This window comes from Mytilus edulis, chromosome 7, assembly GCF_963676685.1.
Source record: "Mytilus edulis chromosome 7, xbMytEdul2.2, whole genome shotgun sequence".
NCBI classification, from domain to species: Eukaryota; Metazoa; Mollusca; class Bivalvia; order Mytilida; family Mytilidae; genus Mytilus; species Mytilus edulis.
Window position 1 is genome coordinate 26,957,988 of NC_092350.1, and position 27,974 is coordinate 26,985,961.

A 27,974-nucleotide genomic window follows, 5' to 3' on the forward strand; every position below is an offset into this window, starting at 1 on the left:
CTTTTCTAGATTTTGCTATCCATTTTTTTTCGTTCCTGCAGAAGGTGCAAAAATTAACTAAGTAGTGAAAACGATTGAGAAGCTCCCCTCATATAATCAATGTTGTGAGTAGTATTGATTTAGATGGACAATAGACACCTGTAAACAATAGGTGATTTAACAGGTTTAAACTGTGTAACTGAGTGGACCGTATCAAATGAAACTCGGGTGTTTGTTTATTTTGCTATCTTCTGCAGACTGGAAAAAAATGAACATCAAAATCCAGGTAAGTTTTTAATTTTCTGAAACGTAGACTTCATATAACTTTTATATATCTAGTTCCTGCCATGCCTTAAAACTTTCCTGGATGTACCAGTTTGTCTGTACTCAGAGTAATTTTGGAGGTCTAAACACGGCCATATTTTTCAATTCCTTATGATGAACCTTAAAGTCAATCTGTTCTCCTTGTCATCAATTTCAGTATGACATTTTGAGGGGGTTTCCAAACTATCAAAACAAAATGATTGACGTGAGGGAATGATACTCTGGCCAACCCCATTAGGGAATTGACGGCTTGAAGCCGTCTTTCCCCAAAAACTGACAGTTAAAGCTTTACTGAGAAAACACGACGATATTAAATTTGTATTTGGGGCACAATTGTAAGCGATGTGTGAACTGTTACAGTACATTAATTTGTGTTGTCTTATTTGCTTGGTTTTTTTGTTTGGAAAGAATGTGTGGTAATTACTATAAATGAATTGTATTGCTTCATACCATAAGCATATTTTTGCATGATGTGACTTTTAAGAAAAGATAATACTGTTTCATTGCACTTATTATATACCTCCTAATGTTTATAACATATATATTATGATCGTGCTCCAGTGGGGTTAGAAGTTTCAATTCAGCTTGTTATGCTCAAAGTCATGACAGTAAGTAATTATAAAATAGAAAAGCGGGCAGCTGAAAAGACAACACATTCTTGGTTGTATAAAATCTTTAATGAAACAAACTTTAAACAACACACTCTTGCTTAGTAAAAAAATCTATATAAATCATATATGTTGGCATAATTATTATGAAGCATAATTGTTACATGAAAAAACAGCCGATCCTTGAAATTGCAAATAATTTGAATTTGTGTATCTAGTCAGTTATAAACGTATTTGTAGCAGGCGAATAACTTACTTCGACAAAACCATGCATTAAATTACAATTACATGCATTTATCAAAGTAATGCATTATATCACAATTACTTTTGCAAAGTAGTGCATTGAATTACACATTCCATTTGTAAATGTAATTATAAACTGAAAAAATAAATCATTTTAAAAAACAACATGAAGTTGCAAAAGATTCTAGCATATGCAATAACTGGTTCGTATACATATTAAATCTAAGCATCAAGTAAACAGTCTATTCAATTCAACTTTAACACTTTGAACATCATAAGGATTTCAAGGTATACATCTCTGTGTTGTCTCTAAAAAGAAATCTCAGAAATGAAGTTTCATATTTATTTTAACTAAATAAATGTAACTTCACTTTTATAAATGTCATTTGTTTTATAAATTCCAATCAAAAAATATTTACAGATAATTGCTTTCTTATAAAGTAATGAATAAAGAGCTAAATTTATGACCAAGTGTCCAAATGGTGAAAAGAATGATTGTAAAAAAAAACTAATTAGTGTTTTATGACAATGGTCAATTTTCTGTTCAATCAAGACAAGGTACACATTTATGTTTAGACAACAACAATTAAACACACTTATTGTAATGCTTTTCAAATTAAAAAAAAATCAATATCCAAATGATTATGTTTTTGATTATCAAGAAATCTTAAATTCTACTTAGTTAAATCTCCAACAATCAGTGAAAGATATATAGTATGTCAAAAAAGCAATGCCATGTAGTGCAATGTAATGCATGAAATTACACAACTTTTTTCTCAAGTAATGCATTAAATTAAAATTATATGTAATACAAAAATTGCTGCATTACACATTATATGCAATTACTTGGAAAATGTAATGAATTATCATGCATTACAATTACAAATGTACATAACCCTATGCCTGATTTGTAGTATTGATGTTATACTTAAAAACTGGTATCTATAACAAAAGTTTTACTTTTCAATTCTTTGAGTCTTTCTAATTTATAAAGTTCAAATTTCAGCACGATATGTATGTACAATTTGTCAGCTGTTGTAATTTTATATAAAAAAAAAACCACATTGTTAATTATGAATTATTTTAGATCCAGCTAGCATTTAAGGATTATGTTCCCTTGTGTTGATTCAATGCTAAACATATGGAAATTCTATAGAAAATCCACAGCTTTTATCCTTGTACTCTCATATTTGGCAATTTTGCGACTGATAGATATAGGATTATTGCATGCAGTGCTAGCATTGATTACCGTAAAACAAGTTTATAAATGTAGTTATTGGTTAAAACAGATACAAATATGGACCAAATCAAGTACACCTTTTAAGGTGCGCTCGACTTTAGTTACACAGCACGAGCTGTTTTGGAAATTACAGGTTGCTTAGAATTTTTTTTTAAATATTAACGCTAGCACATCATGGAAAAGCAAGTGAGTAATCTATGCTTCAAACTCTATAACAAAAATCTCTGTATTAAAAGCTGTGGATTTTCTATAAACTTCTTGATTTATTTGCAACGAAGTCCTCTTTTTCTTTTAAATGCAATGACACAGTAAATAATAATGCGTTGCTTTAAGTTTTCCTTTGGTATATGTACAAAATGGCATATCTCTATTATTCATTATATCTGTAGTTGATACTATTGAAGTTTGAAAAGTTCTTACAAAAATGGTTACAGAAGGGGTCATAAACCTTAATCAAATGAATATAAATTATGACATATTGCTTAATACACATGAATCGCTAGTTTTGTTTTACCTAATTATGCAAGTAACGAATCGCGAGTATGGTTGTACAAACAATACAATGTTTTATGATACATATACAGGGTGTACTACAATCAATGTTCACCGGGTCAATGTCTTGTATATCTTACTTTGCGCAAATGACATCTTACGCCAAACTCTAAACGATATTCAATCATATGAAGGAATGCACGATTGGATAAAAATATCTGCGCCTTTAAAACAAAATCTACAAAATTAACGATAATTATCATGACTTTTTAATCGGCTAAACGGGAGCAAAATTCTCAAAAGATATTTACTGTGGTGGTCCTGAGAACCACGATTAGACATCTGTTGATACTCTTGAAAATTTGTTCGTTCCGTTTTTGCATAATTTTTTATTTTTATTTTGTATATCAATTATTTACACTAGTATTAAATATAATAGGTCTATCTGGTTAATGATAATAATTGATTTTAGTGTCTGTCTGAGAGTTTGCTATCTAATAAGTGATATTTCACAACAGATTTAGTATTTACAAAAGTATTCTCTTATACTGAAGTAATTATTTTACCACACACACATGCATTGGCATTTCATGTTTTTCAAGGACTAAGTAATTGTTAAATCTTTGCGCAATAAATGTCCAATTAAGAATTGTATCAAGGTTTAATAAATATCCCAAATCACAAGATATTTTGTTTCAAAAGGCATTTATACTATTTATCAAAAGGTACTAAATGTATTATGTAAAAAGTGGGCACGTTTTGATTAAAAAACGCATTTTAAAACAGCACATTGTTAAGTGATAGTTGCTCATTTATTTGTTTATTTAATCATTTAAATTTTGTGATGTTCAAAATAAAAACACATCAATACGATGGGCACAAAGGTAACAAATAGTTTTATGAATCTGGTGAGCTTAAAACCAGTCATGATAAGACTGCTCAAACGTGGGGAAATCGTTTTGAAATATTTAGATAACTTATTCAAAAGATTTACTTAGAAATTAGCTGTTCCCCTTACAATTGTCTAATAACTTAAAATACTAGTACGAGATATGTATTTAGGTAAAAAAGAGGATGGCACCAAATTGAGCATATACTAAGGAATTAAAACCCTTAGAAATGTATGCAGAAAAGACAATGTCTCGTCTCGAAACCGTACACTATATTACTTCAGTATATTAGTCCTAAGAATTATGAGGTCCACATTGATAATACAAGAGACATTGATGTGCATGTCGTTGACAATACCTTATTACCTTATTGTGTTAAATACTGGAGTCAAATCATTTCTGTCATTGGTTGAGTAAAGTCAACGTCAATGCCTATATTCAAATTGAATTTCTGCATTTTCCTTTTGTCTCGTTTTCATACTTTTATACGATGCGGGAAAATGTCGATTCAAGAGCTAAAATTATAATGTCAGACTACAGGTGATTTAAAGTGGACAATAAACTGTTTTAATACACAGACGGTATAGTTCAAAAAAGGTCCTTTCACATACAGCCTATATAAACAATAACTGTTTAACAATTTCAAAACATAACTTTCTTTTTTTTGCCTCAAGATTGTACATCCCATTTTTTAGTGTGTTGATTGAATAATTATAATTATGATAATTTCAAATTTGTGTTACGTAATTTGAAATGTCAAACCTTCTAGCAGCACAGTGCATCATGACGTATTGCTTAATATGCAAAATTTACTCAGAGTACAGACTAAACTGTGCACCTGAAAACAAAATGGGGACACAGATGATGCCCCCGATAGCATATCATATAAAGTTATAAAGGGACATAACTGAAGAACGGTAAAAGTGATGCTACCCAATTGTGTATTTGATCTGAGTTTTGTGGTTATAATTTTCACAGTATTTGGTTGTGGCCAACTGAAGTTGGAGCAAATTCAGCAAGTTTTCATTTCTAAAGGACACAACTCTAGCACATTAAAAGTGATATTACCAAAATTCAAACTTGATCTGAATTTGGTGGTAATTAGTATTGTGTATAAGTTTTATAACATGCATAACTAAGTTTGCATTAGTACAAAAACCAACTTCGGGACGGACGAACGTACGTAGACGGACAATGGTACAACCTAATTAAGGAAATAAGTGACCTATTTATAAAAAAATTCAAAAATTAAAATCAGGTTTGAATACGAAGGTTCGTTTAAATGCCTGCAGATGATGGTTAAATCCTGTCACCTATTGTGTATATATTAATTATCTTTTCAATTAAGCATGGCAATCCAGAATCTAGAGAACATCACAAGCCTTCCCCAACTTAACTAATTTTGTTACCTTATGTTAAAATTAAGTAATGTTTTAAAATGTTTAAAACACAAATGCATTTGAAAGCTTATATGTATATGTTTAAAACTTTTTCAGTTGCACTTTTTGTCAGTACTCTGGGTAATTCGTTTTATTTTAAGTGCCAATACGTTCATATGCGACATATTAATAATGTCTGTCCTCATCTGAATGCAAAATAATGTCGTGATCCTTAAATGTTTGTTGCGAATTTTCTACGAAATCCATGATAATACCAGGTGTCATTGTATCAAATCCAACCACATCAAGGTTGTGTACACTGTCCGGAGCAGCAACAGAGTATTTATCGCTGGTCATAGCCACAACAACAAATCGGTAGTCAGGAATTGTCATGTACTGTGTGTACTGCTTTAACGCTTCGGCTGGATGGATAAAGCCACAACTTGTTATCGAATCAGTGAAAACCATAATGGCATCGAATTTCTCTTTTCTTGATGCTGCCCAAATAAATGGAACTGATAGGTCGTGCTTGATGTAATCGGATCCAGTTTCTATTGGTATTTGAAGTATTTTCTCTTTGATAGTTTGAAGATTATCTTCCTTTCTAATAGTGGCAGTAAAAGCGTCTTCAATTCTGTTCGTGAACAGGATAACTTCTACATCTTCTGTTTGAACGGTAGAATACACCATGGCTGCTGCTGCTTCCCCAGCTGTTATCGTAGATCCACAAATACTTTTTTGCATGTTCTCGCCTACAGATACAGCCATTAAATACTTTCTTCCTTCCGGTTGTATCAATTTTGTACTTCTGATAAACGCATTTTGCAATGCCGCAATGATTCTAGGATTAGGATGCCATTTTATTTTTTGATTTCTCTGCAATCCCAATTCGTAATGATTCAAAGCAATCAGAAGTGTCAAAGGATGGATACGAGCACGTGCTAACTGTATATCGTCATCAAGCCTGTTTACTACATGCTGCACCCAAAAGTCGGTCGCTGGTTGACCAGTGTGCATGCCGAAACTCGTCATTTTCCCAAGATTTCGAATCATAGCCGTCATAGGCATGGTTCGAAACAGAACATCCCAAACTTTTACGCTGTATTTGAGAAACTGGTTTGGAACATGCTCCCAACTTAGCTGATACAGAGCGATATATTCACACAACCTGCCTTCATCTTCCTTCATTTTCTTAACGCTGCAGCGTTTTGCTTCTTTCACAGCAGAGAGAAATTCGGTAACTTCCAAAGATTCTTTACAATCAGCAACTTCCAACGGTTTACCTAGTGCATATTGCAAAGTAATCCGTACTGCTTTATTTTTCGATCGGACATGAGCTAGCCGTATGACATCTCTGTGACTCCATTTATATCGTCGGCGGTACTTGGTAACAAGATATGCAAGCTTCAATGGAGTTTTATGTCCATTTGAACCTACTTCAACAAATTGTTTATACCATTTGCTAACTGCTTGACGTTGTGCTCTTCCCCAACCAGTCTCATGTCCGTTCATTTCCTCACTATATTTAATGAACTGAAACAGATGAGTAGGTATACGACACACATCGTTCAGTACTCTATAGGCGTTGTGTTTTGTGGTTTCATCATTCGATCTGGCACATACAGCTAATGCATACAATGCTGGATCCTGTTTACATGCTCTACCTTGGAGGCTTATCTTCCGAATACATTCAACGACCTCGTGACCTTTATTCCCCTGGATCAACCTGCAACAGAATAAAGTTTTGGTAAAATGGTTGACATGCATTAAACAAATCTTGTGATAATAATTTAGTAAGTTTAACTTATGGATATATAAAAAAAAACACCCCTTCTACCAAAACAAAAATAAAAACAAAAAAACACATAAATAAGAGGGTTATTTATAGTGACAACAAACTAGGTTGTCCTGCAGAGGTTGAACCCTGAACAGTTAAGCAAGTATGGACACACATTTAAGCTAAAAACAGCTCTGAATTTGGATTGTGATTGAACATTTGATACATATATCGGTTTGTGTGACACATAATTAATGTGGTCAACGAACTGAAAAAAAAATTGAAATTGAACTTTTACCAATTATTGTCCAATATCCAAAATCTAAGTACATTGATAAAATCAGTATATCAAAGAACCATAACTATTCATGTTTTTATGAAAATACTTATTAACAAAACCCTTTCTGTTCAAAGGAAAATAACTCAAACTTATTTCCATGAATCAGTAATATAAACATCTAAAATTTGAAATGATTTTACTACTAAATAGTTCTCTAATATTATATATGATCATGATGATGCTATATCTATTTTTAAAATTATAATCAAATATTGCAATATGTTCGTATGATTCATACATGGAAGTGTGAAATGGTGGCAAAGAAGATCAAGCCAATGATATTAATGTACACAATAACTTCGATATACTCTATTCTATTTTATGTGATTTCTGTCAAAATGATAATTAAGATTGTATTTGTAATGTGAGGCCTTCTACAAATAATAGTAAATCTTGTACAAATGGTAATAAATATCAAAGTGAAGTATCCATTATCAAGAATGATCAAAATGATTCAGATCAAGATAATATACTTGCATGTAATTATAATGTATATGGTCATTCAGAAAAGGGGGTAAAATTAACATGTCATAATATACAACATATTTTACCTAAGATTGATGAAATCAGATCAAATTTTGAAAGTCTTGGAAAAACCCAAAAACCAGATATCATTGGCATGTGTGAAACGTTTTTAAATACGAAAAAATGTAAGCGGGATTCTAATGAGATAAATATCCCAGGGTATAGAAATGAAAGAAAAGATAGGGAAAATAAAAAAGGTGGGGGATGGATAGTTTAATTCGATAATGATATTAAATATGACAGAATGACATTATTAGAGAATGAAAACATAGAAACTGTATGGTTTAAGATTTTTCCAAAACACAAAGAATCATTTTTATTATGTTTTGTATACAGACCACCTAATAGCCAAACTTCTTGGTATTCTTATTTTGAAAATGAGGTTGTAAATGGCTTATCTATAAATGATAATATATTGCTAATGGGCGATTTTAATATTGATTTTTTGAAGCCTCTTCCATCTAAATGGTCAACTTTTATTACAACATATGGTCTTCATCAAATGGTGGTTGACCCTACTAGAGTTACTTCTTCTAGTGTCACTTTAATTGATCATATTTACAGTACAAATCCTACAAGTCTTATCAATGTAATAGTACCATCATACGCCCCAGGTGATCATTATCCTGTTAGCTGTACTGTAAACAAATTTGCAAAGCTTATTACAGACAAATCAGATTCACATTTTGAGATCAAATACAGAAACTTCAAAACATTTAATGATGAAATGTTTTTACAAGATTTGTCAAATAAACCATTCGATATAATACATGTAATCAATGATCCAAACGAAGCAATGGACATGTGGTATTACTTAATTGTCAATGTATTAGATAAACATGCACCTGTTCTTACTAGACGTGTAAAAAATAAATATCAACCTGAATGGTATACTAATGAAATTGGTAAATCAAAATTCCAAAGAGATTATTTTCACAAAAAGAAAGACACTGAAAATTATAAAAAATATAGGTATAAAACAAGTGAATTAATCCGTTCTGCAAAAGCAAAATATTTTATGGATGCAATAGATAACGATAAAAACTGTAAAATTCTTTGGAGGCATTTAAAGGATATGAATTCAACAACTAAACAGGAAATTGACATTTTAACACACGAAGGAAAAGTACTTATAAACAAAAATGATATTGCTAACTGCTTAAATGATCATTTTAGCACAGTAGGTGAGAAGCTTATTTCAAATCCTCACCAAAGTTTTAAATCTGAGAAAATTAATAACTATGTCAATTCAAAAATAAGTGATGATACTAAATTCTCATTATCTACTGTCACAAATGACGAGGTTCTACAAGGTCTCAAAAATCTAGACACAACTAAATCAACTGGAACTGATGGAGTTGGACCAAGAATTTTAAAACTATCAAGGTCGATTGTAGCAAGCCCTCTTGCTCACATAATAAACCTTAGTTCATGTACAGGATTATTTCCTAACATATTAAAATCTGCTAAAGTTGCTCCCATATTTAAAGGAGGGGATAAAACAGACCCAAACAATTATCGACCCATTTCGATTTTACCCACTGTGTCCAAGTTATTTGAAAAGACTGTCTTCAAACAACTATATCTATTCTTAACCACACACAAATTATTAATACAACAGCAGTCTGGATTTAGAGAAAAACATTCTTGCCATACAGCACTCGATCATTAAAATAATCGATAAATGGTTAGAAGAATTGGACAATGGAAATTTTACCGCCATTCTCTTTTTAGATTTTAAGAAGGCTTTTGATACGGTAAATCAAACAAAGTTTAATTTTGGACCTCAATGTGGACCAATTTGATAACCGGGCCCAAATATTAAAAACCTAAATACAGGTTTAGATTCAGCATATCAAAGAACCCCAAGGATTCAATTTTTGTTGATATCAAACAAAGTTTAATTTTGGACCACGATTTGGTCCAACTTGAAAACTGGGCCCATAATAAAAATTATAAGTACATATTTAGATTCAGCATATCAAAGAACCCCAAGGATTCAATTTTTGTTAAAATCAAACTTAGTTTAATTTTGGACCACTATTTGGACCAACTTGAAATCTGGGCTCATAATAAAAAATCTAAGTACATGTTTAGATTCAGCATATCAAAAAACCCCAAGAATTCAATTTTTGTTAAAATCAAACTTAGTTTAATTTTGGACTCTTTGGTCCTTAATGTAGACCAATTTGATAATGATACCAAAAATTAAGAATCTACATACACAGTTAGATTCGGCTTATCAAAGAACCCCAATAATTCAATTTTTGATGAATTCAAACAAACTTTAATTTTGGACCCTTTGGGCCCCTTATTCCTAAACTGTTGGGACCAAAACTCCAAAAAACAATCCCAACCTTCTTTTATGGTCATAAACCTTGTGTGTAAATTTCATTGATTTTTATTTACTAATACAAAAGTTATTGTGCAAAAACCAAGAAAAATGCTTATTTGGGCCCCTTTTTGGCCCCTTATTCCTAAACTGTTGGGACCTCAACTCCCAAAATCAATCCCAACCTTCTTTTTGTGTTCATTAACCTTGTATTTAAATTTCATTTATTTCTATATACTTAAACTAAAGATATAGTGCAAAAACCACGAAAATGCTTATTTGGGCCCATTTCGGCCCTTAATTCCTGAACTGTTGAGACCAAAACTTCCAAAATCAATCCCAACCTTCCTTTTATAGTCATAAACCTTGTGTTAAATTTCATAGATTTCTATTCACTTATACTAAAGTTATAGTGCGAAAACCAAAAGTCTTTGGACGCCAACGCAGACGGATGATGACGCCAAAGTGATACCAATATACGACCAAAAAATTGTCAATTTTTACGGTCGTATAAAATTGCTTCTTTTTGGCCCCTTATTCCTACATGTTTGTGGAAATTAACCCGAAACTGAATACCAGCCTTCCCTTTGTTATATATGGAACTTGGTGGTACAATGTCAGAGAGATCCATACAGTTGCACACAAATTATTGTCCGGAAACTAGAACCAGATGCTCCGCAGGGCGCAGCTTTATACGACCGCAGAGGTTGAACCCTGAACGGTTGGGGCAAGTATGGACACAACATTCAAGCTGGATTCAGCTCTAAATTTGGATTGTGATTAAATAGTTGACACAGCATAGGTTTCTGGCACAGAATGAATGTGGTCTAATGAACTTAAAAGTTTTTTTTGCCTTTGAGCAATTCACTATGCTGTTGAATATTAATCCTCTCAAAAAAATGTTTGAAGAAATTTTCTTTTTATTTATGAAATCTGAAATGAGAAAAATTTAACCCCCCCACCCCCATTTGTTTTCACATCCCCCTTTCCCTTTTTCCAAAACTGATCTCAATTCAAATTTCTAATGGAGTTTGCAACAATAACTACTCATTTAAATACATCATAAAATATTAAAATGTAAAATAAAGTGCTTGTTATCACTGAATGGTAAAGATTGTTTTAATTTATCAGTTGGTAGAAAAAGTGAATATACATTGTATATTGTTTAAAACAATGATTTAAGTTGATTCGACTACTATTCTGGACAAAGAAAGATAACTCCAATTGAAATTGCAATTAGATATTTCTTGCTATTGCGCAATACTGAGTAATTGAAAATATTTGCTATTGCACAATACTGTGCAATTGAAGATTTCTTCCTATTGCGCAATACTGTGCAATTGAAAATTTCTTGCTATTGCACAATACTGTGCAATTGAAGATTTCTTGCTATTGCTGAATACTGTGCAATTGAAAATTTCTTGCTATTGCACAATACTTAATATAATAATTTTGGATCCTGATTTGAACCAACTTGAAAACTAGGCCCATAATTAAAAATCTAAGTACATGTTTAGATTCAGCATATCAAAAAAGCCCAAGAATTCAATTTTTGTTAAAATCAAACTTAGTTTAATTTTGGACCCTTTGGACTTTAATGTAGACCAATTTGATAACGGGACCAAAAATTAAGAATCTACTTACACAGTTAGATTTGGCATATCAAAGAACCCCAATTATTCAATTTTTGAAATCAAACAAAGTTTAATTTTGGACCCCGATTTGGACCAACTTGAAAACTGGGCCAATAATAAAAAATCTGAGTACATTTTTAGATTCAGCATATCAAAGAACCCCAAGGATTCAATTTTTGTTAAAATCAAACTAAGTTTAATTTTGGACCCTTTGGACCTTATTGTAGACCAATTTGAAAACAGGACCAAAAATTAAGAATCTACATACACAGTTAGATTCGGCATATCAAAGAACCCCAATTATTCAATTTTTGATGAAATCAAACAAAGTTCAATTTTGGACCCTTTGGGCCCCTTTTTCCTAAACTGTTTGGACCAAAACTCCCAAATCAAACTCAACCTTCCTTTTATTGTCATAAACCTTGTGTTTAAATTTCATAGATTTCTATTTACTTATACTAAAGTTATTGTGCGAAAACCAAGAATAATGCTTATTTAGGCCCTTTTTTGGCCCCTAATTCCTAAACTGTAGGAACCATAACTCCCAAAATCAATCCCAACCTTCCTTTTGTGTAGTCATAAACCTTGTGTCAAAATTTCATAGATTTCTATTCATTTAAACTAAAGTTACAGTGCGAAAACCAAGAAAATGCTTATTTGGGCCCTTTGTGGCCCCGGCCTAATTCCTAAAATGTTGGGACCAAAACTCCCAAAATCAATCCCAACCTTCCTATTGTAGTCATAAACCTTGTGTTAAAATTTCATTGATTTCTATTCACTTTTACTAAAGTTAGAGTGCGAAAACTAAAAGTATTCGGACGACGACGCAGGACAACGACGCCAACGTGATAATATACGACGAAAAATTAAAATTTTTGCGGTCGTATAAAAATGCTTGTTTCTGGCCCCTTTTTGGCCCGCAATTCCTAGACTGTTTGCCCCATAGCCCTTAAAATAAATTCCAACCTTAATTACTTATGGTATTATACATTGTGGTACAATATCAGAGCAATTGAAATACTTATACACAACTTATTGTCCTGAAACTAAATAAATGCTAGCTTGTTTGGCCCCTTTGAGCCCATAATTCCTAAGCCCTTGGGACTATAACCCCCAAATTCATTCCAACCTTTTTTTTAAATTTTTGCGGTCGTTTAAAAAAAACAAAAAAAACAAGCATTTTGAGAGTATTGCATATGACAATACATATATAGTCCGTTACCTAGCTGTTAAAAATTAATTGTTCTGGACAGTTTGGGCAAGTATGGACACAACATTCACGCTTAATAAAATAAAGCTCTGCATTTGGATTATGATTAAATATTTGATACAGCAAAGGTTTCTAGCACAGATTAAAGTGGTCTTAAACTTAAAAATTTTACATTTACCTTAAATGGTCCAAATTATCCAAAATCTAAATACATGGTTAGATTCAGCATATCAAACATGTCAAAGAACCCCAAGAATTCAATTTTTGACGAATTCAAACAAACTTTAATTTTGTACCCTTTTGACCTCAATGTGGACCAATTAAAAAATGTTGCCCAAAAATCAACCAGATGCTCCGCAGGGCGCAGCTTTATACGACCGCAGAGGTTGAACCCTGAACGGTTGGGGCAAGTATGGACACAACATTCAAGCTGGATTCAGCTCTAAATTTGGATTGTGATTAAATAGTTGACACAGCATAGGTTTCGGACACAGAAATGAACTTAAAATATTTTTTTTGCCTTTGAGCAATCACTATGCTGTTGAATATTAATCCTCTCAAGAAAATGTTTGAAGAAATATTCTTTTTCTTTATGAAATCTAAAATGAGAAAAATTTCCAAAACTGATCTCAATTCAAATTTCTAATGGAGTTTGCAACAATAACTACTCATTTAAATACATCATAAAATATTAAAATGTAACAAAAGGTGCTTGTTATCACTGAATGGTAAAGATTGTTTTAATTTATCAGTTGGAAGTAAAAGTGAATATACATTGTATATTGTATAAAACAATGATTTAAGTTGATTCGACTACTATTCTGGACAAAGAAAGATATCTCCAATCAATTGAAAATTTCTTGCTATTGTACATTTGTTGCACAATATTGTGCAATTAGATATTTCTTGCTATTGTGCAATTGAAAATATTTGCTATTGCACAATACTGTGCAATTGAAGATTTCTTGCTATTGCACAATAATGTGCAATTGAAAATTTCTTGCTATTGCACAATACTGTGCAATTGAAGATTTCTTGCTATTGCTGAATAATGTGCAATTGAAAGTTTCTTGCTATTGCATAATACTTAATATAATAATTTTGGATCCTGATTTGAACCAACTTGAAAACTGGTCCCATAATCAAAAATATAAGTACATGTTTAGATTCAGCATATCAAAAAAGCCCAAGAATTCAATTTTTGTTAAAATCAAACTTAGTTTAATTTTGGACTCTTTGGTCTTTAATGTAGACCAATTTGAAAACGGGACTAAAAATTAAGAATCTACATGCACAGTTAGATTTGGCATATCAAAGAACCCCAATTATTCTATTTTTGATGAAATCAAACAAAGTTTAATTTTGGACCCCGATTTGGACCAACTTGAAAACTGGGCCAATAATCAACCAGGTGCTCCGCTGGGCGCAGCTTTATACAACCGCAGAGGTTGATCCCTGAACAGTTGGGGCAGGTATGGACAAAACATTTAAGCGTGATACAGCTCTGAATTTGGATTGTGATCAAATTTTTGACATTATATGTTTTTTTTTACACAAAACAAATGTCAAGCCACTCCATCATCATCATCATCTCAATTCAAATTTTAAATGGACTTTGCAACCATAAACACTCATTTAAATACATCAGAAAATTATAACCAGATGCTCCGCAGGGCGTAGCTTTATACGACCGCAGAGGTTGAACCCTGAACGGTTGGGGCAAGTATGGACACAACATTCAAGCTGGATTCAGCTCTAAATTTGGATTGTGATTAAATAGTTGACACAGCATAGGTTTCTGACACAGAATGAATGTGTTCTAATGAACTTAAAATTTTAGTTTTCTCCTAGAGCAATTCACTATGCTGTTGAATATTAATTCTCTCAAAAAAATGTTTGAAGAAATTTTCTTTTTTATTTATGAAATTTCAAATGAGAAAAATTGAACCCAATTTTTTTAATCACATCCCCCTTTCCCTTATTCCAAAACTAATCTCAATTAAAATTTCTAATGGAGTTTGCAACAATAACTACTCATTTAAATACATCATAAAATATTAAGATGTAAAAAACTGCTTGTTATCACTGAATGGTAAAGATTATTTTAATTTATAAGTTGGTAGTAAAAAGTGAATATACATTGTATATTGTATATAACAAAGATTTAAGTTGATTCTGGACAAAGAAAGATAACTTCAATTAAAAAAAAATCTTGCTATTGCACAATATTTTGCAATTAGATATTTCTTGCTTACTATTCTGGACAAAGAAAGATAACTCTAATTAAAAAAATATTTGCTATTTCACAATATTGTGCAATTAGATATTTCTTGCCATTGCGCAATACTGTGCAATTGAAAAGACTTGCTATTGCACAATACTTAATATAATAATTTTAGATCCTGATTTGGACCAACTTGAAAACTGGGCCCATAATAAAAAATCTAAGTACATTTTTGGATTCAGCATATCAAAGAACCCCAAGATTTCAATTTTTGTTAAAATCAGACTAAGTTTAATTTTGGACCCTTTGGACTTTAGTGTAGACCAATTTGAAAACAGGACCAAAAATGAAGATTCTCCATACACAGTTAGATTTGGTATATCAAAGAACCCCATTTATTCAATTTTTGAAGATCAAACATAGTTTAATTTTGGACCCCGATTTGGACAAACTTGAAAACTGGGCCTATAATCAAGAATCTACAATGATCTAAGTACATTTTTAGATTCAGCATATCAAAGAACCTAACTGATTCATTTTTTGTCAAAATCAAACTAAGTTTAATTTTGGACCCTTTGGACCTTAATGTAGACCAATTTGAAAACGGGACCAAAAGTTAAGAATCTACATACACAGTCATGACAGTTAGATTCGGCATATCAAAGAACTCCAATTATTCAATTTTGATGAAATCAAACAAAGTTTAATTTTGGACCCTTTGGGCCCCTTATTCTGTTGGGACCAAAACTCCCAAAATCAATACCAACCTTCCTTTTATGGTCATAAACCTTGTGTTTAAATTTCATAGATTTCTATTTACTTATACTAACGTTATGGTGCGAAAACCAAGAAAAATGCTTATTTGGGTCCCTTTTTGGCCCCTAATTCCTAAACTGTTGGGACCTAAACTACCAAAATCAATACCAACCTTCCTTTTGTGGTCATAAACCTTGTGTCAAAATTTCATAGATTTCTATTAACTTAAACTAAAGTTATAGTGCGAAAACCAAGAAAATGCTTATTTGGGCCCTTTTTGGCCCCTAATTCCTAAAATGTTGGGACCAAAACTCCCAAAATCAATACCAACCTTCCTTTTATGGTCATAAACCCTGTGTTTAAATTTCATAGATTTCTATTTACTTATACTAACGTTATGGTGCGAAAACCAAGAAAAATGCTTATTTGGGTCCCTTTTTGGCCCCTAATTCCTAAACTGATGGGACCTAAACTCCCAAAATCAATACCAACCTTCCTTTTGTAGTCATTAACATTGTGTTTAAATTTCATTGATTTCTATTTACTTAAACTAAAGTTATTGTGCGAAAACCAAGAATAATGCTTATTTGGGCCTTTTTTGGCCCCTAATTCCTAAACTGTTGAAACCAAAACTCCCAAAATCAATCCCAACCGTTCTTTTGTGGTCATAAACCTTGTGTCAAAATTTCATAGATTTCTATTCACTTAAACTAAAGTTATAGTGCGAAAACCAAGAAAATGCTTATTTGGGCCCTTTTTGGCCCCTAATTCCTAAAATGTTGGGACCAAAACTCCCAAAATCAATACAAACCTTCCTTTTGTGGTCATAAACCTTGTGTTAAAATTTCATAGATTTCCATTCACTTTTACTAAAGTTAGAGTGCGAAAACTAAAAGTATTCGGACGACGACGACGCAGACAACGACGGCAAATGACACCAATATACGACCAAAATTTTTTTAATTTTTGCGGTCGTATAAAAATCTAAATACACATGGTTGGATTCAGCATTACAGAGAACTACATACATGTATATTCAATTTTTGTTGAAATCAAACAAAGTTTAATTTTGGACCCTAATTTGAACTAACTTGAAAACTGGGTTCATAATCAAGAATCTAAATACATGTTTAGATTCAGCATATTAATGAACCCCAAGAATTCAATTTTTGTTAAAATGAAACTTAGTTTAACTATGGACCCTTTGAACCTTAATAATATTGACTAATTTGAAAACAGGACCAAAAAATTAATAAAAAATCCAAATACACGATTAGATTCAGCATAACAAAGAACCCCAATAACTCAATTTTTGACAGAATCCATCAAAGTTTAATTTTGAAAAAAAACCATCCAAAAACTTTGTACACAATCCAGCATATTAAAGAACCCCAATAATTCAAGAATGAAACCCCATTGAAATTTGTCAAGAAATAAGCAATTTATACAAGTATTAGAAAAGTATTGTTTTTTTACCCCTTTTTACCCCTGATTCGTAAACAGTTAGGGCCATTACCCCCAAAATCAGTTCCAACCTTTTATATTTGGTATGAAACCTTGTGGTACAATTTTAGAAAGATTCATACACTAACACCAAGTTATTGTCTGGAAACTACAAAAATGCATATTTGGGCTCCTTTTTGGCCCCTAATTCCTGAACTGTTAATAGGTAAAGGAAGATGTTGTATGAGTGCCAATGAGACAACTCTCCATCCAAATAACAATTTATAAAAGTAAACCATTATCATGATTATAGGTCAAGGTACGGCCTTCAACACACAGAGCCTTTGCTCACACCGACCAACAAGCTATAAAGCAGGGCCCCAAATTACAAGTGTAAAAAAAAAACATTCAAAGACCATAACCCCCAAAATCAATCCCAACCTTCCTTTTGTGGTTTCAAACCTAGTGTTTAAATTTCACAGAAATCCATTCCCTCAAACTAAAGTTATTGTCTGGAAACTTAGTGTCTTCGAAAGATGAGGACAGCTACCAATATCATAAATTTATACGACTGCAAAATTTCCTTAAAATTACCAGTTCAGGGGCAGCAACCCAACAATGGGTTGTCTGATTCATCTGAAACTTTCAGGGCACATAGATTTTGACCTGATGAACAATTTAACCCATATCAGGGTTGCTCTAAAGGATTTGAATACAGAGGGGCGCATTGCATTTGCGCCAATTTTTTAAAATTACAATCTTTCATCTGCGCCACAAAGTTAAATTTCATTTGCACCATAAAATAAAAACTTCATTTTCACAATTTTACAGGTAATTCAGGTAAGATATAACGGAAAAGTTAAGTATTCATTGCTCTAAAAGGTTTGTCTCTACAGTATTCCCCCCTGGATAATTGAGTGAGTTCAATGCCATACTCATTTCTGAAGCTGAGAGTCACTATAATATTAAAGGTTTATAATTATATGTTATAGGTGTTCTTTTATGTAAAAGTTTTTAAAGTGAATTTTATTGAGAAAATATATTATTTTAGAAAATATGAAATTATGAAATTATGAAATATTTTATCACAAATTTGAATTTAATTAATCAGGTAAATTTTGTGAAACATGTCACTTGTGAATAATTGCTCTGAACAACACTTTGGTATCTTGTCAATTGTCATAAATTAATCTGAGCAATATTATGTTTTAATTAGGATTATAAATGTAATTAACTTGTATCTCTCTAATTGACATTATTCATATTTCACCTTTGGACATTGTAAACAATATTATCAATACTCAAATTATCAAAATTATCAAAATTATTAATGTCTGTCATTTTATGAGTAGTTTTCAGCTTTCGCCTTAAATATCGGAGTCGAACAGTTATTCGTCAGTGTAGTCTCGTCGGTGTGATCCAGATAGGAGTGCTTCCAAAGCCAACCAGGCTCAGCTACTCAGGAGAAACGCTACTCAAAAGACAGCTCAACACAACTTTAACTTGGAATATTTCGAACATTGGGGACTTCTACACTTATACTGTGAATGAATTAGTGAAATTAGTGACTTTATTAATTGGAACATTTGGACTTTATTTATTTGTAAATTGTTTTGACAACATTATTATTATTTGGACCTGTTACTATATAAATCTGTTATAACTTGCTCCTTGCTTTATAGTTTTGCCTGCCATTGCTTAAGTCTTGTGAAAGACTGACCCACTGTGCCTTGGGCTGTGCATGTTCGATAGTCCCCCTTAAACTCGACGTGCATTGGCTCTTGGTGACAGATTTGGTGGCGGGCCCGTTGGCAGCATTTCGATCCATTTAGCTTTGGCATGGCATTACTATTAGCAACAGCTTTCAAAATTACTTTTAAATTATCTACTTTCAAAATTTGTGAAGGAATTTCATAAATAAAATTCAACTGAAGGAACAGCAGAGAATGAGAATCGACTATTGAAGCTAAGTAACTTATTGGAATATTATTTATTATTTTATCTTTACAGTTATATTCAAATTTTTATAGTTTCAGCAAATATTGTGCAAGATTGAATTTAACTAGATTAAAAATATAATTAGTTTTAAATCTGTAAAAGTCATTGGTAGTATTCAAATGAATTTTGTTTTCATAGTCTACCATTTACAGAAGTCTAATTATAATCTTGTTTAGTTTCAGTTTTCAACTTTAAAAGTTGCTGTACCAAAGTTGGCCAACTAATTGTAAAGAAAGACAACTGCAGTGTGTAAACAAAATAGAACTACTACAGAGACTAAAAGATAAGTAGCTTTTGAAATAACAGTATTCATGATAATTCTCGAAATTAAATTGCTAGTTATCAAAGCAAAACGTTTCTTCAAAGAAAAGTTGTGAATATATATATTTTATTGAAACTGCTACTAAGTTAAGAAATTTTGTAGTTTTACACACATTTTTTGTAGCATATTGCCTTTTTATTCTGTGAATAGATTTTATCTAATATAGCCAAATTCTTTTAGTAGAAGTCATGGGAAAGAAAAGAATTAAGAATATATGGTGCTGCAAAAGATCAAAATGTGCAAGTCTTTCAACTGTTACAGCAAGAGAAGCAGATATAGAATTTAAATCATCTTTAGAAAGAAACTTCATGTACCTGAACATTGAAAATTCAAATCAAAAGTGCTTAATTGACAGTGGTGCAACAATAAGTTGTATAAGTCAACATCTTTTAAGACAACTAAAACCACAAGCTGACATACAGAGATCATCAATTTTTAGTGGAGTTGGAGTATGCGGAGAAGTACACCCAGTGCTAGGAAAAGCTAATTTGGAAATAAGATTCGGAGAACACAAAATTTTACAGAACTTTCACATTTTCGAAACGCTTCATTCAAAAATACTTCTTGGATTGGACTTCTTGGTAACCCATAAGGTTAATTTGGATTTTGGAAAAATGACAATATCTGTGCCTACTGTACCAGAAAAAGATAGTGCTACACTTACGGGAAAGGAGAACATAGTTTCTACAATTACTGTTCCAACATTCAAAGATGACAATGTTCAGATTGCCATGGCAACCACAGTGGATTTAGTCAAAATACAACCACAATCTGAAATCATAATTCCAGTACATGTTGGAAAGTTTAAACATGGAACAACAGTAATTTTAGAACCTAAAGGAAACTTATCCATTGAACATCAAGTAGCAGGAGGGAAGACAATTTCTACAGTGTTAAGAGGCATAGCTTCATACAGACTTATGAATCCTACAAATTCAACCGTTTACATTCCCAGGAGGACTAAAATTGCGAAAGCCGAAACTATACAGTTGAACCGTGTTACAAAGTTCACAGAAGGATCATCTGCTCCTATAAACTCTCTTAGTGAAACAACTAGTAATCAACTTTGTAGTGAACTTTCAGAACTAGGATTTAATTTAGACAATTTAGGACTTACAGTGGAACAAAAACAACAAATTCAAAATTTTCTAATTCAAAATAGGGACATATTTGCAAAGGATTTAAGTGAACTGGGACATACCAACTTGCATTACCACACAATTTATACTGGTGAAGCAAAACCAATTAGTGCTGCTCCATATAGACAATCTCCACAAATGCGCAAAGAACTCGACAAACAACTTGATGAAATGGAAAGAAATAATATTATTGAGGAATCTACTTCACCATGGCATAGTCCAGTCGTACTTGTTAAGAAAAGAAATGGAAGTATACGCGTATGTGTAGATTATAGAGCTTTAAACCGTATAACAGAACCCATGTCAGCAGTGATTCCAACTATGACAGATATATTTGACACTTTAGCAGATTCAAAACCAGAACTATTTTCATCTCTCGATTTAACGTCAGGATTTTGGCAGGTCCCGCTAGACCCAACAACAAAGCATAAAAGTGCATTCATTACACATAAAGGTGTATATGAATTTAATAGACTTCCGTTTGGTATGATGAACTCTCCATTAACTTTTCAATGTTTAATGACAAAAGTGCTAAAGGATTTAAATTTCAAAATTGCATTGGTTTACATCGATGACATTCTGATTTTCTCAAAGAACTTTGAAGACCACCTTAATCACCTTCAACAAGTGTTTTCAAAACTACGTGAAGCAAACCTGAAACTTAATCCTGAAAAATGTAAATTCGCAACAAGAACGATCAAGTATCTGGGACATGTTATATCAAAAGATGGCATCCGCGTCAATCCTGAAAATACAGAAAAAGTTAAGGACTTCTCAAGACCAACCACTGCAAAGCAAGTTAAAAGTTTTTTAGGAATGGCAAACTACTATAGGAAATTTGTGAAGGACTATGCCCACATAGCAGCTCCATTAACAAAGCTTTTAAAGAAAGATCAAACATTCAAGTGGACTTCAGAATGTGATATAGCGTTTCAAAATTTAAAAGACCGTTTGACATCAGCTCCAATTTTATCGTTTCCTCATTTAGACAAACCTTTCATTTTAGCAACAGATTCTTCAGAGTTTTCAAATGGATATATTTTAAGCCAGATTCAAAATGGATTAGAACATGTGATTGCTTATGGAGGTAGACAATTAAGGGGTTCAGAACTTAAGTGGCATATTACTGACAAAGAAGCTTTAGCATTAGTAGAAGGAGTTCAACATTTTAAACATTATTTGGCAAATCAAGAGTTCACAGTGTATACAGACAATATTTCAGTAAAATACCTTCAGAAAATCAAAGATTGTCAGGGAAGACTTGGTAGGTGGAGTTTGCTATTACAAGGATATAATTTTAAAATTCAACATCGTACAGGATCTAAAAACCCAGCAGACTGCTTATCCAGACAAAAACATTTAGAAATTAACAATAGTGCTTCTTATGACTCTAGTGAACTTGCAGACCATTTAGGCTCCATAGATATACCGAAAGATTATACCGAAGTAACATTTATTTATAAGGGTGAAAATGAAGATGCAGTTATTTCCAGTTTACAAACCGCAACAATCAATGATATTCAATTAACCAATTTAGCCGAAGAACAAGAGACATGTAGAGACTTTGCAGATATCATTAAATATAAACAGACAGGACGAGTACCACAGAATCCAGAACTTGCAAGGGCAGTCGTAGCAGAATCTTACAACTTTGAGTTAGAAGATGGAATTTTAAAACACTTCTACTCAAAACGTTGTAAGAAAGTGCCTAAAGATGAACGACTTGTCAAACAGATTGCAGTTCCAAGGAATCTCCGTGATTCAATACTCAAGGCTTATCATGACTGCATTCTGGGAGGAGGACATCAAGGATTTGAGCGAACATATGCTGCAATTAGAAACAAATATTTTTGGCCAACAATGTATAGTGACATTAATCAATATGTAAAAACGTGTGAAGTGTGCCAGCAGTCCAAACGTGCTTTTAATTCAAAACCACCACCTTTACAACCACAACCAACAAATGATATTTTCGGACGATGGCATATGGATATTTTAAGTGGCCTTCCAACAACCAAAGATAAATACAAACATGTTCTACTCGTAGTTGATAGTTATTCAAAATGGTGTGAAGCTTTTCCGTTAAGATCTGAAGAAGCAGGTGAAGTTGCAAATGTGTTATATAGAGAAATAATATCCCGTTATGGTGCTCCTAGAACTCTTTTATCTGACCGCGGACGTAATTTTGTTTCAAATTTAGTTAAAGCTCTTTCGGAACTGTTCAATATAAAAAGACACCTTACTAGCTCATACCATCCGCAGACAAATGGTGCATGTGAAAGAATGAACTCTGTAATTTTACAAGCATTAAGAGCCTATACAAAAGATCAACAAGATGATTGGTATGATGTGCTACCAGGAATTTTAATGGCTTATCGTGCTACACCTGCAACTCAATCGACTGATTATTCACCATTCTTTTTACTCTATGGACGAGAAATGACATTACCCATTGACACCGCGTTAATACCAAAAGATCGTTTGGCACAAGATCACAAAATATTTTTAAGCAGAATTCTTCAAAATTTAGAAACTTCAAGAAAAATAGCTGCTAAGAACATCAAGCAAGCTCAAGAAAGATATAAACAACAATATGACAAAAAATCTAAAGAACCTGAATTTCAACCAGCTCAACGTGTTTGGCTTTATTGTACCAAAGTTCCTGTCGGAAAAGCACCAAAATTACATAGAAAATGGTCAGGACCTTATTATATTACTCGTATTGGACCAAATAGTACTTACAAACTAAGGAATTGTGCAACAAACAAAGAGGTTGTGTCAATGGTGAATGCGCAACGAATGAAACCATATTACGATCCAAAAGACAGACCGACTAATTTACCAGATGAGTTTCAAAATGACAATGAAGAACTGAATCCAGAAGAAATACAAGATGACAACATCAATGATAATGATCAACTTTTACCGAACAATCGTCAACAACCTGTGCCACCAATCAACAACAATGGAATTAATAGGCAACAACCACCTATTCCTGTAATTAACATCAATAGGCCAACTCAGAACCAACAACAACTTCCTGTTGATAGAATCAATAACAGACAACAAAATCAACAACCAGCACAAACTAGTGAAACAAGTAAGAGAAGTGCAAGTCCTTCAGGAGATTCAAACGTAAATCAACCAGTTAAAGACAACAAGCCATCTTGTCAGGATTGTAAGAACAATAAGTGTAAAGCATTCAAAGAAGAGGAGATTCACCAAGTTCTATCATCAGTCAGAGGTAACGGAAAATTATACTATAAACTTAAGTTTACCGATAAATCTAGAAACACAGAATGGTATTTCCCATGCAAGGTCCCAGCAAAGTTAATACGAGAATTTCATGCGCAACGTACAATGAGTGGTAAGAAAAGAAAACGACCATTACAACAGAATAAACATAAATTTTTCACAAAACCAGATCTAGCTGTTAATAGTGTACAATATATTTCAACTAAAGTCAAAGCTGATATAAGCACACAAACTGAAACCATAAATGAACAAAATCAAGGAAATGAACATCAACATTTATTGGCTGTGAAAATTGTTAACAATCGACCATACTTTTTAATTAAATCTGGGAATACTACAAAATATGAATCAATGACTTCAGCACCAAATATCGCACGACAAGTTTTAATAGATCATAAGGAACGCTTCAAACAAGCTCTTTTACAACAAGACATTCAATATGCTATGGAGAAAAGATTAGGAAAGGAAAATCAACGCGACTGCAGTTTTCAAATAGCCTCTGATGGAAAAATACACGAAATTCGATACAACATAGATGGTACAACGGAATATTTATCAGGATACAGGAATCCAGTCATTGCACCAGAGTGGGATACATTTGAGTCTGTCAAATGCGTCAATAAATAACTTTATAAATGTGTTAGAACAACAATACAAGATAGAAATAAGTATGAGAAGAAGATAAATTTGTGAATAGTACATGTACAACTGTTAAATATGATAGTGTTTTATAGAATGAAATAATGAATTGTAGCTACTATTTTTATAAAGCCACAAAGATGGGCAAAGAAATGAATAGATTATAGAGTAAAACCACATAGATTGGTATAAATGAAAATATTATAGAGTATAGCCACATAGATTGGTATAAATAATGAATTATAGAGTTTAGCCACATAGATTGGCAAATATTGAATTATAAAATATAGTGATTGTAAAAAGATAGATACCGGTATTGTAAATATAGTGTATATCATGTATTTGTATTTTAATACTAGCTAGTATGTTTTTGTTTTATTTTTATTTTTGTATGTAACATTTTTGTTTTAAAGAGCATATAATTAACGATAAATGATTTAAACCCTTTGGAGTTGGACTGGTCATTCAACTCCACACCCTGCACTTGTATAGGGCCGACCACCTTATACAAGGAGCATACAGCAATACAATTTTGTTTGTTTTTATGTAATTTTCAGTCTAGAATTCTTCTTTGCATATGTCTTGTCTTATTTTCATTCGTCTTGCTTTTCATATCTTATCTAGCAATTTCTTAATCTGGCAATTTTCTTAATCTAGCAATTTTGTCTAATATTGAATTTTTCATCTTATCTTGCAAAATATGTTATCTTTACATCGGCATTTTCTTGTGTATATCATTTTATTCTTCATGATTATTGTATATATTTATTTATGTTTAACGTTTAATGTTTTTGTATATTTTCTCATGTTTGAGGACAAACATATTGGAGAAGGGGGGAATTTGTTATAGGTGTTCTTTTATGTAAAAGTTTTTAAAGTGAATTTTATTGAGAAAATATATTATTTTAGAAAATATGAAATTATGAAATTATGAAATATTTTATCACAAATTTGAATTTAATTAATCAGGTAAATTTTGTGAAACATGTCACTTGTGAATAATTGCTCTGAACAACACTTTGGTATCTTGTCAATTGTCATAAATTAATCTGAGCAATATTATGTTTTAATTAGGATTATAAATGTAATTAACTTGTATCTCTCTAATTGACATTATTCATATTTCACCTTTGGACATTGTAAACAATATTATCAATACTCAAATTATCAAAATTATCAAAATTATTAATGTCTGTCATTTTATGAGTAGTTTTCAGCTTTCGCCTTAAATATCGGAGTCGAACAGTTATTCGTCAGTGTAGTCTCGTCGGTGTGATCCAGATAGGAGTGCTTCCAAAGCCAACCAGGCTCAGCTACTCAGGAGAAACGCTACTCAAAAGACAGCTCAACACAACTTTAACTTGGAATATTTCGAACATTGGGGACTTCTACACTTATACTGTGAATGAATTAGTGAAATTAGTGACTTTATTAATTGGAACATTTGGACTTTATTTATTTGTAAATTGTTTTGACAACATTATTATTATTTGGACCTGTTACTATATAAATCTGTTATAACTTGCTCCTTGCTTTATAGTTTTGCCTGCCATTGCTTAAGTCTTGTGAAAGACTGACCCACTGTGCCTTGGGCTGTGCATGTTCGATAGTCCCCCTTAAACTCGACGTGCATTGGCTCTTGGTGACAGATTTATAGTGTTCACATGTTCAAGGTGTCAAGATGGGAATTTTCAATTTAGACATAAACCATTGTGTAAACAAAAAAATTAAGTCTGTAATTTTTGATGACCAAACATTTAGGTTATCATTAGAGCATATGTTCTGAAAAATGGAGACAAGTCTTTTAGTGGTACCGCAAATAAAATAAAACTTTGCAAAGCCAGTATAACAACTGACATGGACTGTAGGACAATTTTGGATCAATATGGTATGCACATGAGGGGGAAACTTCCAGACATGAATACATCAGGACCGTCGCTTACATTAGTTTTGTGCCAAGATAAACTTATAACTTTACTATTGTGCATCATGCTAAGAGCTGTCCCAATATTTTACTCAAGTATAAAGTGCTTTCTTTTGTGTTTTATATTAGGTTTTATGATCACGTTGATATATAACAGAACTGTGTTTAAGCGATTAAGGTTTTAACATTACTTGTATGTTTAATGTTGACTGATATCTGAGGAATATGTTTAATTATGCAAACCAAAACTGCCTTTATTCATGTTATTATCAAAAGTCTTTTTTAAATATATCCTTTATACTATCTACCTGTGTTTACCTGTGACATTGGCGCAAATGAAAGGTTTTATTTTAGCCCAAATAAAATATGGTTTGTGGCGCAAATGAAAGATTTTTTTTGCGCAAATAAAATGCCAATTGGTGCAAAAGCAAAGCACTGATACAGAGATATCATATAAGCCAAAATCTGCCTTTTAACCCTATCATAGGCGGATCCAGGGGGGGCATGGGGGGCCCGGGCCCCCCTTTTGTGGGAAAAATTTGGTTGATTATATAGGGAATCATTGAAGCATGACTGGAGCGCCCTCCCCCCCTTACTGGTCAGTCAGTGGGCCCCCTTAGGAACGGTTAGGATCCGCCACTGCCTATGTTCAATTTTTAGCCATGGCAGCCTATCTTTGTTGGAGGGCCGAGCATTGGACACATATATATTACAACTATGTACCCAAATAAGGATTGTAACCAAGCATGGAAAAATTTGGCCCAATAGTTTCACAGGAGAAGATTTTTGTAAAATTCAATGTTTCATCTAAATAAGACTCATGTTTCTCATTGGAATCTTAACAGTTAAAGAAGTCCAACACAAAATTAACATTTGTGTGTGAATATACGTCTCTAGTAAAATTCTCTCAATTCTATTCTGTGTTCAATTATTAATTTATGTATTAAAGAATAATCCAACCAGGTGCTCCACAGGGTGCAGCTTTATACGACCGCAGAGGTCGAACCCTGAACAGTTGGGGCAAGTATGGACAAAACATTCAAGCGTGATACAGCTCTGAATTTGGATTGTGATCAAATTTTTGACATTGCATGGTTTTTTTTTACACAAAACAAATGTCAAGATTTTACAAATCAATTAAAGATTTCTTCTTCAAACTTTTTAAATCTAAAATTAAATAGTTGACACAGCATAGGTTTCTGACACAGAATGAATGTGGTCTAATGAACTTAAAAGTTTTTTTTTGCCTTTGAGCAATTCACTATGCTGTTGAATATTAATCCTCTCAAAAAAATGTTTGA

At 32.4% G+C, this 27,974-nt stretch overlaps 1 protein-coding gene across 3 annotated transcripts in view; it reads right to left on the reverse strand.

Annotated features, from left to right (window-relative positions):
• Positions 1-961: 961 nt before the first annotated feature.
• Positions 962-27,974, reverse strand: part of LOC139481161 (RNA-binding protein RO60-like) — a 59,361-nt gene continuing 32,348 nt past the window's right edge. For all 3 annotated transcript variants that reach the window (XM_071264312.1, XM_071264311.1, XM_071264310.1), the window contains exon 5: positions 962-6,881. In XM_071264312.1, coding sequence (XP_071120413.1) covers positions 5,342-6,881 — 1,540 coding nt within the window. In that variant the 3' untranslated portion in view covers positions 962-5,341. The remainder of the gene's footprint in view (positions 6,882-27,974) is intronic.